The sequence below is a fragment of the Gavia stellata genome, chromosome 3 (assembly GCF_030936135.1).
Source record: "Gavia stellata isolate bGavSte3 chromosome 3, bGavSte3.hap2, whole genome shotgun sequence".
Taxonomy (NCBI): Eukaryota; Metazoa; Chordata; class Aves; order Gaviiformes; family Gaviidae; genus Gavia; species Gavia stellata.
In genome coordinates, this window is record NC_082596.1 from 73754539 (window position 1) to 73773048 (window position 18510).

General features: G+C 39.9%; 1 protein-coding gene across 2 annotated transcripts in view; it reads right to left on the bottom strand.

The window, feature by feature from the left end:
* The window catches only part of RPRD1A (regulation of nuclear pre-mRNA domain containing 1A), a 43182-nt gene extending 25835 nt beyond the window's left edge, over nt 1-17347 (bottom strand). For both annotated transcript variants that reach the window (XM_059815431.1, XM_059815432.1), the window contains exons 1-6: nt 17186-17347; nt 5230-5359; nt 4413-4519; nt 4236-4330; nt 3132-3258; nt 2858-3033 (exon numbers count right to left, since the gene is read on the bottom strand). In XM_059815431.1, coding sequence (XP_059671414.1) covers nt 2858-3033; nt 3132-3258; nt 4236-4330; nt 4413-4519; nt 5230-5359; nt 17186-17336 — 786 coding nt within the window. In that variant the 5' untranslated portion in view covers nt 17337-17347. The remainder of the gene's footprint in view (nt 1-2857; nt 3034-3131; nt 3259-4235; nt 4331-4412; nt 4520-5229; nt 5360-17185) is intronic.
* Between the last annotated feature and the right edge of the window lie 1163 nt (nt 17348-18510).

Here is an 18510-nt window from a genome sequence, read left to right on the forward strand (position 1 = left end):
GGAAAGATTAGTTATTCAAAGTTACTCACCAGTAAATTTTCTTCAGAAGATAAAGATCTGCAAATCTAGGCCTAAAGCTCCCATCTAAAGTTTAAAGTTAGCAAGAATTCACTGGGAATTTGAATTCTAATACTATTAAACCAGGTCAACAGAGGGTAATATTTCTAGATTCCACTAATAATACAACCACTTGTTTCTTACCATACCTGGGTGTTTGACAAAGCAATAAGGTAGGATCTCAGCAATATACTCACAGATGGGTGATACTAATTCAGAAAAAAATGAAGACTTGATATGTTACAACCCAGAGACCATGTTATACTCAAAAAAATGTCAGTAGTCAGAAGTCTAACAAAGGAAACAAGCTTGTCTAGAACAAATTAATTTCACCAGAAATTAAACTTGAGCAGCAAAACCTAGGAATAGACAGTTCAGGAAATACATTCTCAAAGAATCAGGTGACAGGCCCTTTCTCAGTGCTATTTCAAATGAGAAGCCAAGAAGCAAGGCTCAGTCTGAGGTATCATATTTCCCAAGACTGTAAAAACAGAGTCCTTGCTTCAGAAAACAAATGCATCTGGCTACAGGTATTTGGTATTTACGGTATTTGGTATTTACATCAGAAGACAGCCATTCCTTAAAAATAGAAAAAATAAAAAACCAAACCAAAAAAACAGCGAAACCAAGTCAGCTGGCCCTACAGACCTGTTTATCAGCCTGCACTTCTCAAACCAAAAGGCACTACTGGTAGTAAGCATAAAGTCACTTCACTCATCTTAACACAATTTTAGAAGCTTGATTTTAAGGTTCTTATTCTTTACAATCTCTTGGCTCATATATCTTTATTAGTACCTTGGGTTGACACCATCTTGGATCACAGTTCTTCATTAGTAACCTGCATTTATACCACACTGATCAGCCTAAAAACATTCTTACAGTATACCTCAACATCCTAGGTCTTCATCTGTTTAAAACAGACTGCTACAGATACTAAAGACTGGCTCCTGCTTTCTGAAGAAAGACCTGTGAAACCAGTCTGAAACTGGAAGTGTGCCATATTAGAATGAGATTCTTTAACAATTTAAATAATTCAGCCAAGAAACCCAGCTTTAAGGACCATGACAGCCTAGGAATAAGCAATTGCTTTCTCTTACAGCTATGACCTCTTTGATCTAGTAATATTGGGAAATTAAACTGTTTTGTATTTGTTGAAAATAACCAATAGTGGAATCTGTTCACAGCTGCACTCCATTTGTAATTTCTGATTAATTGAGCTATTTTGTTTTTACAGAAGTATAAACCTGTCTGAAGGACTAAGTCACTGCCTTTTGAGCAACTCACTATCCCAGTGGTCTACTACACCTAAACAGGGTCTAATTGCTCGTAATGATCTACAAAAAGAAGCGAGTGTCTCAAGACAATCAGTCCTACACTGGTACTGTGGGAACTTGTCGTTCAAACACATCACACACTCATAGGGGGAAGGTAGAGCAGGTGATTAAAAAAAGAGGAAGTGTTAAGCTTTTAATCTTCCAGGTTCCATTCTGCAGTTGGATCAGTTGCTACTGCAATCAGCACTACTGTGCATACCATCTATCTTACGTCAAGTTGGTTAATACTCTTCCCACAGGATAAACACAGTGAAGTTGATAGGAAGAACCTTCATCAATTGCTTTTCTGTGAGGCATAGCGCAAAGGGAGGTAGTCAGGAAATAAGAGTAGTCTAGGAATGACACAACTGATCTGAACGATCACTTCAGATACATTGTGAACAATACATTCTGAACAAAGACACCACAAAATCTAAACTCAAGTATTGAAGTTATAAAAGGATAAAGAAACCACAGAGTGAAGAACAGGTTCTTGACAGGCCCGTATGATACGAAACCTGAAGAGCAATTAATTTGTGCACCATGTAAGAACAACATGCATATACCACAGTTACAGGGCACTGCAACTGTTCAGCTATCTCCCCTTGCAAAAGGATGCTGCTTCAGTTCTATTACCGTAATACCCAAGTTAGCACTGGAGCCTATATGTCAAAGCTGACACAAGGGATTTGGGAAGCAATGGGCATGAAATTATGGACCTATTTAGGATACATAGAATGTTCAACGGGAAGCTTGACAATATTACATGGTAGGAAAGGAAAACAGATGACTGGTAATAGTGAAAAACGGAATAACTTAGGGGATCATTTGCTCACAATAAGCTGTTCACTCTGCATTCTTCTTTTATTAATGATTGGTCCTGTCCTAAAGGTGTTAATGCTACAAATGCTGCTAATCAGCTGTGTTAGAGGCTGTAGAACCTGAAAGTACATTTTATTGGGTTTAATGGATGCTTGAGTCAGGGTAAAAAGTTGTGCCGAAACCAGTAATTAAATTCTTATCCTTTAAGTGGCTTCACAAACCTACAACTACCAGAAAGATCATTCTATTCACAAAAAGGATATTATTAAACAATGTAATGCATAATTAAGACTTAGAACAATGAATGAAAAGAACAAGAAAAAATTTACTCTACGAAGAATTAAGTTGGTAACATTCAGGATAAGATTTTCCATCTGCACTACTAAAACTAATCCTGTACATATAACAAAGACTGAATAGGCGAAAAAACAAAAGGACAAACACTGAAGTGATTACAGTTGTAACATTACCTAATGTTGAGCTGGTTTAATAGATTTAGAACACTAGAACCAAAAAAAAAAATCTTGTTAAAAATGTGCTGGAAGCAAGACCTAACAGTGGTAATTAAATATTTACCTTTGGAGAGAAAATTTGTTTAGGCAAACTAAAAACATTTGCAAGAACAAGCTTTAGTGAAGAATGGACTAAAACAAAATATTACGCACTTCCAGCTTATGTTCTTTCTCTGCAAGGAATTCTTTTTGACATCGGAGAAAGTCCGACAACATTCGAGTTAGCTGTTTTCTATCATCTATTTCAGCTGCCAACCTGCCATTGTAATCCGCCAGCAACATACATGCATCATCTACCATTTTGGAAAGTTGCTCTCCAGATTCCTTATCTAAAAAGCAAGCAGAGGAAAACAAGTAAAGCATGATTTCATGATATACTGTTAAGTTCTCAGAACAGCATTTCAGTTACTGGTTCCCCAACCCTCACCTGTTATTCTGTCTAACAGGGACACATCTTGGACCTCTATAGGCAAAGAAGCTATTCTCTGATGAACTGCTGCATCCCCAGAGGCAGCGTTTTCTAGTTCTTGTAATGCTCTAATGAGATCTGTGGTCTGAAAAAAGCATGCAAGATTGAGAACTAGTTTAAACAAACAGATCCTAGTACAAAACAGTCTTTCACTATAAGCTTATGGAATCAATTTGATAGTAATTTTAAGAGCATTTATGATATCAGCATTATAGCAACATTCTATCCCCTCTCAGACTGAAAACAAAACAAAACTAAGCCACGAATTCTCAGAACACTGTAGTGTTCCTAGTTTTAAAGGTCACCTTCCCAAAATAGATGTTTCATTTAAATTCTTGGTATAGGACTACTTATAAATCTTTTATTTCTGGCAGTAGTGATTATTTTACAGTACCTTTCATTTTACTATACATTTTTGAAATTATTTTTCTTGTATTTTTGCTTCACTATCACATCAGACTAGATCAGTGCACTTCTTTTGGAAGTAGAGCTGATGTTCATAGAAGCCCAGATGTCTGTTACAGGGAAACGTACTAAATTGTGATTATTTGAGGACAGTCATTCTGGGCCATAACAAAAAGCCTTTTGAGATGGGACAGTACTGTAACAAAAAGTCCACAAGAATTATAAAAACCATAACAATGCAAGGTAGACAGGAACTCTTCCCAACTATCATGACTGCCACATTGAGAAATACTTTCTTGATAAACCGATAACAATCTTATTCTAATACATGTGTTACTGGTTACCACCCTGGAAACCAAATGAGAACCTAAAACATTGTAGAAACTAATGCTGAAATCCTGATGTGGACAAAGCTGGATACACAGTTCATACATTCTGGTTTAGTGTCAAACTGACTAAAGTTACAGCATGCTCAACTTCTTAGCTCCAGTTGTAACCTGAAGTACTGTGAAGAAAAGTTTCAGGTGTAGTCACCCTTGCTCAGAAACAGTACCTCAATTAAAAAGAAAAACAGAGACCCCATTCAAAAACAAGCGTAACTGAAAAATTCTGTATCAAACCCTATGCAAATACAGAATTTTATAAACACGCTTTTACCTGTGGAGGGTCAGTGGGAGAACTTCGAGGTGAACAGTTATTTTCATCAACTTTTATCTGTTCGTATGTGCGCTTCCTTATCTTTCTGTCTCCATCTAAATGAAAACAAACAGAGGAGTCAGAGAAATAATATTTTAAACAAGAGACTGAATCTTCATACACACCCCAAATACTTACACAAAGCTTGCCTAAGTTGTTCTAATACATCATTTTCATAAACAGACCTTTCTTCCCAGATAGAGAGCACTCGGCCAAGGTGTTTCTTACAACTCTCATCAGACTCACTGTTACAAGAAAAAAAGGCAAAAAATCAGCACTAGGTAAACGTACAGCACTGCTGTATGATTATCTTTCACAGAAGGACCTTGGTATACTTTATCAATATCAAAGTATCCGAAGTCCAATAATCTCAGAAAATAACAAAATCATGTTTTAAAAAAAGAAAGCAAAGACCAGTTCAAGATGTCTTAGCAAGCACATAAAAAAGCCAATGCCCAGTTCCCTCGTTCTGTTTGCTTGCTCAATCCATAAATCTATAGGTCTGTAACCCTATTATGCAAACACAGCAAATAGATTTGTGTTGCTTCAACAGCTGTATACCATGTGAAAATAATTCTGTATCAAGACTCTAGCATCCTCATGCAATGAGATGAATGCCTGCTGGGAAAAAACACATCATGCAACACCAGTAATGAAACATATCAAACTGCTGTAGCATATAAATGCAGACTGAAAGCAAGTCTTAATTTAAGGCACAGCTAGCAGCTTTCTAAGGCAAAAGGGATTAAGTGCAGATGAATTTACTTTGTAACTTCATTCAACAGCATTAAGACTATCCAAGATCAAAACAAAATTGAATAAATTAAATTAACAAGATTTCAAGTACAGAAATAGCACACAAGGACTAGCTGGGTCAGAAGAGATGAACCGAGGACTTCTCTAAATCCCCCTCAAATACAGTATGAAGTACACTGCACATAACAGTTTACCGTACCTTGAAACATGCTTAAAAGCCTCCACTATTACTGGAGCAAAGTCTTTCGTAAATTCTGGTCCTTTCCTTTTGCTGTTCTGTATGACATCATTGGCCAAGTACAGGAATGTCAGCTTCCTATTTGGTTTTGCTAATAAAAAGAGTGATAAACAAGAATAATTGGAAATTTTAGTACCTCCAACTAATACCTAGTTATGCACATTTATACTAAACAAAAAGCCCACATCAAATGCATTCTTCCTATTCTCATTACTGCTTACAACATTTCACTCTAATTTTGTATTTAAAAATGTGAGAAGACTTTGGTCACCCATTGGCTTTTCTCTCTTCTGCTGTAAGTCTTTGCTCAGATTCTTCCTCCTTCATAATATGACACAAGTTCTCTCCCTCTAGCCCCATCTCCAAAAATAAACAGAAAAACCATGATATTCCCAAGTGTTCTTCAGCCCCCAACTATTTTCAGGTGTTTTCCTGAGCCTGATGTGATTTGTCTGTTTGGTAGCCTTCATGGCTTTCTTCCATGTACTTCAGCTTTCTTTTAAGCTTGCATAAATTTCTTACACCCATGAAGTCCTCTGACAAGGAGCTTCACAAATCCACAATCATTCATGTGAAGAAACTCCTCCTTTCAGTTTGAATTTCACTCAAGTCTTATATAACCACCCCTCATTCTTGTATTTGAGCAAACTGAACAGTCAAACCCTAGTCAATCTCTCCATATCACTGTGATACTCCCTTTCCTCATCTCCTAATCATTAAAACACTCATGCGCCTGCAGCTGTAACATCAAGAAAACATTTTCAAAAATTACTTTCAGGCTGCTGTGGTGTATCTATTCTCCAAGCATCTTAAGCATTTTACCGCACTTCCATCAATGTGCACTAGATTACAAGCTTCAATTTACAAGTCGCTTTTGAAAAATCTATTCTGTGTTTTCTAAGTGTTCCTACTCAGGTATTTTCATTTGCCATCACATTTAATCTAATCTTCATTAGTCTACAGGTTTCTCAGAGCTGCAACTCTTACTGTAACACTTCTAACCTTGGTTAACACCAGAAAACCTTTCAGTATCAATTACCACCACACAGTCTCAGTACGTATGCTCTGACTTTCAAAAGAGGTTTCTCTTGAAAGACAAGATTTAAGTTTTTTCTGCCCTCTCGAGGAAAGCAGCACTGTGGTGAAGCCAATCCAGGATTTCTTAAAACTCGTGCTTAGTTTCCAATATGATTTGATTTTGTTAATTTCCATTCCAAACTCTCAAACATGTAGAACCAACACCCTCACATACAAACAGAAAATTCAATGTTGACATGCTTCCATTCTAAGGAAATGTTTTTGAGAATAAATTTTGCACTATAGAAACACTCTTCTGAAGGATTTCTCCTTGGAGTATTGAATTTTTCCCATCCTCTCGGACAGACATATCCAACAAGTTAAGAGAGTTCTGGATGAAGTGGGGAAAAAACCCCTGCATTAAAAGTAAAAATGCACCTATCTCTTAGAATCAAGGCAAACTAAGAAGTGGCAAAAAAGAATTCGTTTGGAAGTGCTGGACACAACGTGGATCTATTAAAAGCCTGCTTCAAACAGTGATGTTACTACATGCAAACACTCAGGAAATTCATCAATTTGGGTCAAAATCTGGCTAAACTAAAACATAAATTTTATAAACTTATGCTACATAATTTATTAAAAACTGACTGACAATATAGCAACACATCTCCTACCTATGTTTCAGGTAAATCATAATTCTGACACATAGAAAGTTTTGAATTATTCAAAGAGAAAATCTTAGAAAACACATCTTGTCTCATGGGTGCACCAAAATTAACTAGCATTTACCAAAGCTGACCCTGCGCACCCCGCCCCCCATTTCTTAAATAAGCCCAGAATTAGGACTCAAAAATCTAATAAAGCAGACTGTTCTCTATACTACATCCTCTGAACTATATGCAGGATAGGTCCTTGTCCATCCATTCCACAGGAAAAAAAAAAGTCATGTTTTAATCCTCAGTGATGTAACTCAATTGTGTCAGACTTCAACTTCCTTGTTTCCAACAAGTAACCAAGTCAACTGAGCTGGTAAAGACAGGAGATGTATGCAGTGCCATGAAGTCAAGTGTTGATTCTCACAAAGCCTAGACATTTATCTGTTCACAACAGTAAACAGATCAATATACTCTGTTTGGAAAAAGCACGCTAAAACCCAGAGAGTCACTTTCAAGCTTATTTCCTCTAGTATTACCTTTTCAGCTTCCTACTACAATATAACAGAAACAAAGCTGTATTTAATGAACAAAAATCCTCACTATTAAGCTATCTGTGGCTTAATATTCTACCCTTGTGTTCACAAGAATACTGTGAAGTAAAATTTAATTCCTCTTGCTGTAAGGATGCTCTGCGCAAAATTCCAAAGCTAAAAATTATGCCTACTCTCAAGAAACGTTCCCTTTCACTTCACAAATCTTCAGGAGTTACATGCTGGTCTACTACCGCTCTGCCTTACACCCGAGACTAAAGTGCAACGTAACCTTTAGCAACTGAGGTTGGCAACTATAAGCTAAAAAAACCTAAAGTGTTCTATTGCTACTATGACTGTAAATTAACTATTGAAGTCTGAAATACAAAATTAAATTCCAGACCAGATAGATCTGTTCTGAAAAAAAAAAAAAAGAAAATCTGTTTAAAGCATCTCTCCTCAGTAGAAGTGACACTAACTTTTCAGTCCTGGGCTTTGATATACCTCAGAACACCAAAATGGATCAAAGAACAGTTAGATGATTTAAAAAAAGTGTCCTCAACATGTAGCAAGGCTATTAGCAAAAGCACTCTTACTGTCAAAAGAAAATGAAAAAAAAAGGTATAATCTTAGGTTAAAGAAGGATCCAAAAGGCACATGCTGCCAGAGTGTATAGTGTTAGAAGTAGCTAGCCCACAGTATCTCTGGTACAGTAACAGTACAGTCTGCAAACACAAAACTGCTGAGAAAGCATCCATGTTGGACTGAGTCATCTTTTCAGAAGCTCTATGTAGCATTCACATAACTCTTCTGCTTTTTCCAGTTAGATTTACCATTTACCCACCAAAGCAGTGAAAGCAGCTCTCTCAAGTGCTGGATTCTGAAATATTTTAACAGGTCAACTGTGCTGGCTGGTATAAAGGCCATATTAAGCAGATTACTCTTAAAGCATCCACAGTGAGACTAACTGGGATTGGCACCTCGTGACTGAAACTAAGTCTGTCCCAAAAATGTATCTTACATATTTAAATGCCAATGAGTACTCTGCAGGAATTAATGATATTTCACCTGCAACTAGCATAATTGGGCATCTATGGTGGAGAAACTTAGCATCCTCATTATCAAGTCTTATTTTTCAGCCATCTCTATTTCTTAGGAATGCACACTTGTTAGGCTGGCCTGGGTATTCCTGGTTCTCTACCAGTCCAGTATAGATGCTCTGACATAGTATAATACTTAGAGAACTCTAACACTGAAGAGCCACCACTTTAGTGCAAGAAACTCCAGTATTTTACCTTGGAAGGCAATAAGCATGTTATTTTCATGGAGGTTAACTCTGGCAATCAAAGCCAGCATAATCACCCATATTTGTCTTCTCTGGGTTTACCCCCGGCATTGGAAATTGAGCTACCATGAAGATTGCTAGAAACATGCCCATTAATTTCATGCTGTTCTACACCTCTTCCCTAGAGCCAAGAGGTACTTGCTGTCTTAGACGTACAGGAAGAAACTACAGAAACACAGAAGCATAAGGAATTTCACTTATATCCCACTACAAGTGTATAGACCATTGACCCATCTGAAAATATTACATCAGGCTTTAACCTTCTACAGGCCAGCTCTGCTATGCCAACTGAACTTGAACAAGAATATAATTTAACAAGAGGTTTTGAGAAAATGAGCATCAGTAGGTTAAAATCGCACAACAGTTATCAGCACTAAACAGTTTCTTTTTTACTAAAGTTCTCTAATATGGATTCAAATAAAGATTCAGCTCAATTGCTTTTGAATTACATTAATCTACGTACATGCAGGAGAGTATATGAGTGCCAGCATGACTCCCAAAATCCCCGAGACACTTTCTGCGTCATAACATGCTTCATACCTTTGCATAAGAAGTTACATGACATCTTTGTAAACATCTGACAAGCTTTCAAGCTTTTTATTACAAGACCCAACTCACCTTTTTTAAGTCAAGCAGCACTGAAACTTGAGTGCAAGACCACTGACCCTTCACATTGAGAGCTAGCCTGAGTTTTTATGCAAGCTGATTAAGCACAGCATCTTTGGTAACATGACTGAAAGTGTATCTGTAAAAAGCCACTTGAGAGGCTACCCCCAGAAAGGACAATTCAAAGATAATATAATCCATAAAAGGCATGTTGTACAATGAGCACTTAATCTTAAAATTCATTAACCTTCTGTTATGAAAAAGTTAAACTAAGTGTTCAACATTGCAGTCACCTGATTCTCCTGGTGAATTTTACCAAGGTTTGAGAACTGCTGTGTTTCGTAGTCAAAGAGGGGAATGAGATTGCCCACAGAATTTGTGTTCAAGGTTTGAGGGTCCAAGTATCATGACTTTGAGTTTGGAAGCTAGTAGACAAAGGGAACACAGCATACAGCCGCTGCTGGGAGAGAGGCCATCAGCATCAAATTACCATGGGGATGCAAGAAAGTTGGTCACAAACCAAGGAAACCATTCCAACATAATTACTCTGCAGAAGCTTCCCACTGCACTTAGTGTACCTTGAATTACCTGAACACATGAAACAAACCAATTCCTTTCATTGCTTGGCTGGTACAATGCCAAGATGGATATGAATCAACAGCAACAACAGTTTTAGATAGGAAAAAGACACTGAACTTAAGTATTCAGAACCAGCATGATGAAAGACAGGCAGGGCCAGGTAAGATACCAGGACACAAATGGTACAGCAATAGACAACTATAGATTTGTACACACTGCATTCTTTCAAGACAGTATTAGACAATCAACTAGTCAGTCACATAACCCAAATGTGACTATTTTAAGTGAAAGGTTCTTATATTAACCCATTGCTCCCGACTGTAGGTCATTTTGTAAATCACGTATGTAGCAAATACGTTTCTCTAACTTGACACACCAATTCACATTCATCTGAAGTTTTGTCTGCTGTTGATTTATTTCCAACCCTTTTTGCATAGAAGAGAAGATTCATGTGGATAAGCAGGAAGGTACCCAACAAGCACCTGTCTGAAGTATCTCACTGGCCTCTTCAAGAACACCTACTAACCAGTGAAATCAGTAAGCCATAGTTTTGTTTCTTTCAAATAAAAGAAAGCAAGATTTATTTATTCTCTCAAGTATATCACACTGGCCAATGACACTATATCACCATTAAGTAAAATAATCTTACAACCACCAGTAGAGAAAGATTCCTTCTCTTAGCATAAAAGCTACACTACATAGTACAGAAAACAATTGCTTTAAATCAGGAACTTGTTTCCTGAAATCCACTTCACATCTTCACCACTTTTGGCTGTTGTTCTGCTCCAAAGCAGTTGACTGAGGATCAGAGTAATTCAGACGCAGTACAACTTTCAAATCTGGTTTCAGTGTTCCTAGGCCTTCTCAGTTCACCTACTAAGATCCTCTGTCTTCCACTTTTCAGCAGCACTGAGCAACTGCCACAACAGCCGCTAGCTTAACAAAAATGTAATGCATCAATGCGAACAGCTACAATGACTGACGACCCAAACATTAGCATATGTCTCAGCAGCAGAAATTGTAGGCAAACAGCCATAAATAAGCAAAAATAGTTGCTTCTTATACCACTGAATGACTTCAACACCCCAAAACAAAAAAAAAACCCTCAAACATAATGAAGTGGAACAGCAGGTAAACTGGCAGAGTCGAGCGCTAAAAATATGTCCCACTGTAGCAGCCCAGATGTACTTACACAACTGTAGCTGTCTTCAAGATGATACAGAATGGCTCTGCTAACCTGGAAGAGCTTTGCAGTGAAGGCAATGGTCAGTGTGACGCGGGCGGGGTGACAGATGACAGCCAGAACTAAAGGTCAAGTGATTAAGGGCGGAGGAAGGGGGGGTGTTCAGCATCAGTTTCTGAGACTGACTAGTCTATGAGATGCCATGTCAGGCTCTGAGGAACCTGAATCTGAAATTAGGTTTAAAGACACAACACAACTATTAAGATACCACTAGGATGTAAATACCTAACAAGCGACAGAGCTGTACCTGGAAAAGGTAACAGAAAATCAGTTGACAGCAAAAGAAGATATTAAAGACAACTAACAGGAGCTTGAAATAAAAAGTCTTATATTACCAAACTCAAAACATTTAGCAATTTTATCTCATTTTTCCCCCTTTAAAAAGAACATTAAACATTTTAGCCTAGTACAGCAAATATCACATGGAGCCTACTGAACAAGCACTTACTATTCACCCTTGAAGGCTGATGCTTTGAATTATAGAATTGAAATTTTTCAAAATAAAGCACACAAACACCTACAATTGCAGAGAATCCTGAAACCAGGGAGCAAGAGATGTATGCAAAAGAACATACCTGATTTGCAAATAAAAAAAATGAAGTCTCAACAGCCTTCGTCTCAGAAGAGCTTCTTCAAGGGGGTTCCTAAGGGTTTTCTCAGCAGCCACACAGTGGCTGCAGGCTTACATAACAAAATTGTATGTGTAATGCCACTACTTACTTTACGAAAAACCCCTGTAAGTCAAACCCTTTATAGATATACAAAATTAAATAGTTTTAACAGGCCCACCAGTTGCATTTAGGGAATGACTGATGTGTTCCCATTACAGTTAATTAATTAGTACTACTTAACTAAAATACCAAGTAAGCTTATGACTACTAAGTAATTAACTATTTGAGTGTTACATTTCATACATCTGAAATCTAACTGTAGCAGGATCATTTTACTCAGTGCACACTTTTCAAGCCTTTACAAAAGTCTACCTAAGCCCCACTCAAAAGGTCTCTGTAAAATAATGAGGTTATGTGGCGACCTTATCACAAAAGTTAATCCACACAAGTTACTTTAAAGCAATCATAAAGCTGCCATATCACAAGTACCAAAGAAAAAAAGCAACACTCTTCTAGAATAAAAATCTAAACTGCATGAGATTCTCATGTTAGTAAGACATTTACTACAAATGAAGTACTGAAAGAGTAGCCTCCCCACCAAATTATTTATTCCATAAATCAACTATGAAATTCAAAACACTGCAGACTCATAAGCCAGTGCTAACACAGGCTGCCGCCTAAAGGGGTGATACTATTCTCACAGTCTCCTTTGTGCCAGCACCAGCTTTCCATCAGGGAACTCATCTGTTTCAAAACTAATTATTGGTTTTGCTGGATTCTCATCAGCAGCACAGCACAAGATACTGTCAGCAAAAAAAGCATCAGAAATATTTAAAGACATATTTAACCAACAGCAGAGTGGAAAAGGAGCTGTACTGTTATCATTGTAGACCTCTGCTTATCTGTTAAAATGGGAGAAATCTTTGTTATTTCATTACAGTTGTCATTTAAATTGGAAGTATTCTATTAAATCTTCTCATTATTTTACTCATCAACAAACAAAAGAGCAATGAACTACAGAATCTATTCTCCACTAATAACAGTAATAGATAGTGAAGAAACCCACTACATACACTAAAATGCAGAGTACCTGGAGTGACACCTGAGTGGTCTTACACAGATGCAGAATCAGGAATACTTAACACCCTAGGCAGAGCACCAGCTTTGCCACAGCCCCACCCTAGTGGGGCAGTTCATCCATACATTTTTCATTAGCACACATTTGAGGTCAGTCATTAAACAGCAGATCTCTACACTCAGTCTCTTGAAGCATAATGTGCAACTCCTTATCATAATTTCATCAAACTACTGGTTATATAAGATGACATCCTTTCCTTAAATGTTTGTGACAATTACTAGGAGCGTCTGGACAATTCAGAGTTATCAGTACTTTCACTATACAGTCAATTCTAGAATACCTTATTCTAGCTTTCTTCCAGTTTTCGATTATTTCTAGGAATGACCCTATAAATTCTACATGCCAGTATTTTAAGAACTACATATAAAAGTTACCGTAGTATTAGGGGAAAACCATATATGCATACTCCTTCAGTAATCAGAGTTACATCAACTGTCTTGATACAACTTAAGCAACACTGGAGTTCAGCAAAACAAATCCAATGTTACGTAACTGCTCCAAGTTATGACAAAGATGTGCAAGTTTTGCCTGTTCTCCAAGTTTACATCTAAGTGCAAGAATTCACCAAGAGAATCAATGAAAGTTCAAGTATGGAAAACCTGTAGATTAAGGTGTATAGAATCGATGACCTGTAGAGATGCCCTAATATGGGACCTGAACACTACCAATTAATCCAAGTAAACAGAAAGGGACCAAGATTTTATGTTGCTTAAGTTATATGCACATTTGAAAAGCTGCCTCTTCACCTCTATTCCAACACAGAATCATAGAACCGTTTAGGTTGGAACAGACCTTTAAGATCATCAAGTCCAACCATTAACCTAACACTGCCAAGTCCACCACTAAACCATGTCCCTAAGCGCCTCATCCACACCTCCAGGGATGGTGACTCAACCACTTCCCTGGGCAGCCTGTTCCAATGTCTGACAACCCTTTCAGTGAAGAAGTTTTTTCGAATATCCAATCTAAACCTCCCCTGGAGCAACCTGAGGCCATTTCCTCTTGTCCTGACACTTGGGAGAACAGACTGACACCCACCTCTCCACAACCTCCTTTCAGGTGGTTGTAGAGAGCCATAAGGTCTCCCCTCAGCCTCCTCTTCTCCAGGCTAAACAACCCCAGCTCCCTCAGCCGCTCCTCATAAGACTTGTGCTCCAGACCCTTCTCTAGCTTCGTCGCCCTTCTCTGGACACGCTCCAGAACCTCAATGTCCTTCTTGTAGTGAGGCGCAATGATATCAAGACAATTACTATTTTAAAGATAAAAGAATCAGAACCATTTAGGAACAAAAAAGCTGTGATCCTAGCACTGGTTTTCACAAATAACTAAGGACGTCTTCAGAAAGGTTCATGCAAGCTAATCTGACACCAGGGATCTTTTACCAAAACTGAAAGCATCCAGAAAAAGTGTAGTATCACACTGTGTTGTGTTCAACTCGGTTATACAATGTAGCACAAGCCTCAAAGGCAGAAGGTCTGGAGACAGCAGTGACAATAGAAGAGGGACACAATGAAAGGAAAGGAAATTTAGAAAGGCAAAGTTCAATTTTCAGTTCCAGGACACTACTGGCTAGCAATAGCAGCAGACAATGCTAGTAATTTTTGTGTCTATATTCCCCAAATAGAAATAATTTTCCTCTCAGGTAGGAGGGAAATGTTTCTACAGCTTGGGTGGTGGGCAAGTCAGGAGCCTTAAACTTACTCTATTTATAGCCTCATTGCCAGCATTCTGCTTTATGATGTTTTATTCAAGTCACTTCACCACAGCATACTGGTTTTCCTTCTCATCTTCAACATGCTGTCTGCTTAGACCACTAAATCCACCCTCTGGGGATTAGGGACTGTCTTACCATTCTGTGCTGCAATTAGCAAAAAGTTAGTACCAGGCAAATGTAAGCTAACATTTATGAAGCTCAGATCCTATTATCAGAGACGTAAAATTAAAATACATCCTGTGTATCTTAACTATGCCAGCTTCATACGAAGTGGTAAAGGAACATACGAAAGAAGAAACACTTCACATAAGGTCTAAAAGCCTCGAAGAAAAGGTGCAGGACCTTGAAAGCAATTAACCTACTCCTACCGGAGGTAGACTATCACATGCTTTCCATAGACCCTAGAAGGTTGGCTTCCAAAAGGAGGTCACCAGAAAAATCTTACTTTGAAGCAGCAAAAGCTGGACGACAACTTCAACAAACTGAAGATAAAACCAATTCTACCAGCTATGCTCATCTGAAGCTCCCGAGCTACATCCTCCAAACAGGCTTAAAAGTGGAAGCCAGACATTGAAAGCTGAGAAAAAGCAGAGCATTCCCATGAGTTTTTAAGATCATTATCCTTGCCTCTCAATGCCACCTCCACACATGTAGCCCAGTGTTTCAAACATTTAATTTCTCCAATTAGTCAAACAGCATAACAGGAAAATTATGTTAATATTGAATTTAAGGACTGACCATTAATATTATAGATTACTATAAACTGGTATTGTGCATGTTAAGACAAGCAACCAAAACTCTGGCTGTGTGCCAATTAGTTTAAGACACATTTCTGATATCATTCAGAACACCAAGCATTCAAGTTGGTTGTTTAGAAGGCCCAGAAATGTGACATGTTTCAGATGCAGCTGGGAGATCCAGTCAGTTGTTCTTGGAACAAGAAAAAAACTTGCAACAAATACATAGTGCAAATATGTTTATTTTGTAAGATGAAACATGCCACCAAATACATCTGTCTTTAGGCAACAGAAAAAAAAGAATTTAACTCATGCTTGAAAGTTCAAAAGATAACATTTCACACAAAATGCGTATTTTAAACAAAAACAAGAGTAGCCATGTGAAAACCTACAGACTTTACAGGAACATATTTCCATACTATACTGTAAAGTTTAGTGTTACTTCATACTCAAGATTTTTATTTTAAGGGTGGTTCAATCCATTTGCTATGAAGTTATGCCTTCTAACCAAGAGGTAGTTGTGAACCAGCCATGCACTCTTTGTATTCCATTACACATAATTTCTTGAAGTCGACTATTCCTCTCAGTTGTGCGGAACTAAGGGAGTGGTTTGTCCTTCCTAAGTCCTGTAATGGCTTAGTGCTATTTTTCCTCTCCACTTGAAAACTAGCCTTCTACTTTTCCCATGAAAGATCCACATATTAATGGGGCTCCAAAGCAAGCTACTGAAAGACAGTAAGATTTCCTAGAATAAGGCAGAATTATAGCAAGTGATTTTTCTTTTTCTTAAATGAGTCAACTTAAGATAAAGTTATTTTCCAGTCAGGTAAAATAAACCTTCACATGCCATTTCTGCCTTTCAGTCCCTGAACCACTGCCTATAGCTGCAAGTTCTTTCCTGTTAAAAGGAAGGCCACATAAGAATCTAAATGTGCACACTCAACATCAAATGCTCAATACAGCTAAAAGAAACACACATCTTTATTATGCTAACATTGGTATCAACATCTGGCAAAGACAGGAAGTAAAAAACACTTTGGACACATTAAATTGCTCTTCCCCCAGAGTATTCTCATCCTCAGCTGCCCTACAAGAGTATGTGCTGGTGTAAGTGGACAAAATCACCGTGTCAGGTAACTCAAATAGAATTACAGCTAACCATCATTATAGATGATGAAAGACAGTGTCTAAAAAGGGTCGTCTTGGAAAAGCCGTAAGTACCAGTATTAAAACAAAAAGCCCTGAACCCCGTGCTTGCCGCCTTCCTTCCTTTTTCCTACTTCCCTGTGTCCTTCCACAAAGAAGGGGAGTAAAACATGAGAAGTAGCCTTCTCAAAGGCATCTCACTGAGGGAGGAAGGAGGAGTGAGGGAGGGAGGATAAGAGAGGAGCCAGGGGAGTGGGGGGGGGGGGGGGGGGAAAAAGAGGGAAGAGAAGCACCTCCCAGCCCACAGTCATTAAGAAATCGACACCCAGGGTTTAACACTTGCCCCAGTAGCCCCGTTCTCCCCCGGCGCCGGGGCGGGCCAGCCCGCCCTCCCTCTCTCTCCTTCCCCGGCTCGACGCCCCAAGGAGCCCTACCATCCTCCCCTCAGCAGCCGCCCAACCGAGGGCGGCCCCCTCCTACCGCGGCCGCGCCGGCCACCATCTCCCCCAAACCCGTCGCTCCCGAGGAAGGCCCCACCCGGCGCCCGAGGGCGGGAAAAGGCTCGGCGGCGTGGCGGCGGCCGTGCCAGCCTCACCTTTTCGCAGCTCCCGCTCCCACACGCTGACGATGAGCGCCGAGTGCTTGCGGTGGTGGATGAGCCACAGGCTCAAGGTCTGCACACTCTGCTGCGAGTTGCTCAGCTCCGACAGCTTCCTCTCCAGCGCCGCCTCCGAGAACGCCGACATAGCTGGGCCGCGCTCAGCCCCACCGCCGCCCCCACAGACCCAGCTCGGCCGCGCTCAGTCCCCGCCTCTCCGCCCCAGCGGGGGAGGAGCCGAGCAGACCCCCGTCCCTTCCCGCCTCGCCTCGCCGGCCGCCACTTCCGCGCGCCCCGGCAGCCCGGCGCTAACAAAATGGCGACGTACGAGCCTCCCGGAAAGCCGCCCGGCCCCAGCCCCGCCCCCCTTCTCCTCCTTTCCTCACTTCCGGCGGAGGCCCACAACGAGGCGGAGCGGGGAGGTGGGAGTGGGAAGGGGAGCGGTTCCTACCCTTCGAGCGCACGCACTGCCCTCGCGCTTCTCCCAGCAGCCTTCGCGCGGCCCCAGGGCGCCACCGTTCGGGGTGGCGGGCCGGCCCCGGCCAGCCTCGGCCAGCTGCCCGCGCAGCGGGTCGGGGGCGCTCGGTGATGGCTTCCCGCGGCCCTTGCTCACCGGCCGGGCTCGCTCCAGGCGGCCGCAATCCCAGAAGTCTTTCCACACCAACCATGCGTTACCAAGTGTCTTTGGAGAGATTTCCTAACGAACTCCGGGAGGCGGTAGGATGTGGTGAGCAGAGGCAGAATTAGGGGCTGTTACTACAAAATAATGTGTACATCAGCATTTTGGCCTGGGAAATAACAAAAAAGCAGGCACAAAGAAGGCCCGAAGGCAATCCAGACTTGCCAGTTTCTTTCACCTAGCAGTTTAAGGAACTTGCCGTGATAAGGCGTGCATGGTCTTTCATATTTGCAGATGGACGCAAACTCCACAAATGTGTCTGGCCTAATTTTTAAAAGCTGTCCTTTTTATTTTAATTTCTGGCATTGACAGTATTGTGTCAGAATTCCTCTGTTCGATTACAAGATGATGTGCAAAAGTGTTTCCTCTTAGTTGTTTGAAACCTGTTCCCTTAAAGCTTTATTGGATGTTTGCTACTTCTACTGTTGTGGAAATAGTGAATAAAAATGGTTCTCTGCTCACCTGCTTTGCATTCTCATAGAATTTGTATTGTATCATCTTCAGTGATTTTTCAAGCTGAAGAATCCAAGTCAGTTCTTGCATGGAAGGTGCTGTAGGCTGCTGAATATGAGTAGCATTCCTAGTCTTAATATAAGCATTTCTAGCCTTCCTGCTGCTTTTCTAAAACACACCTGACATCGCT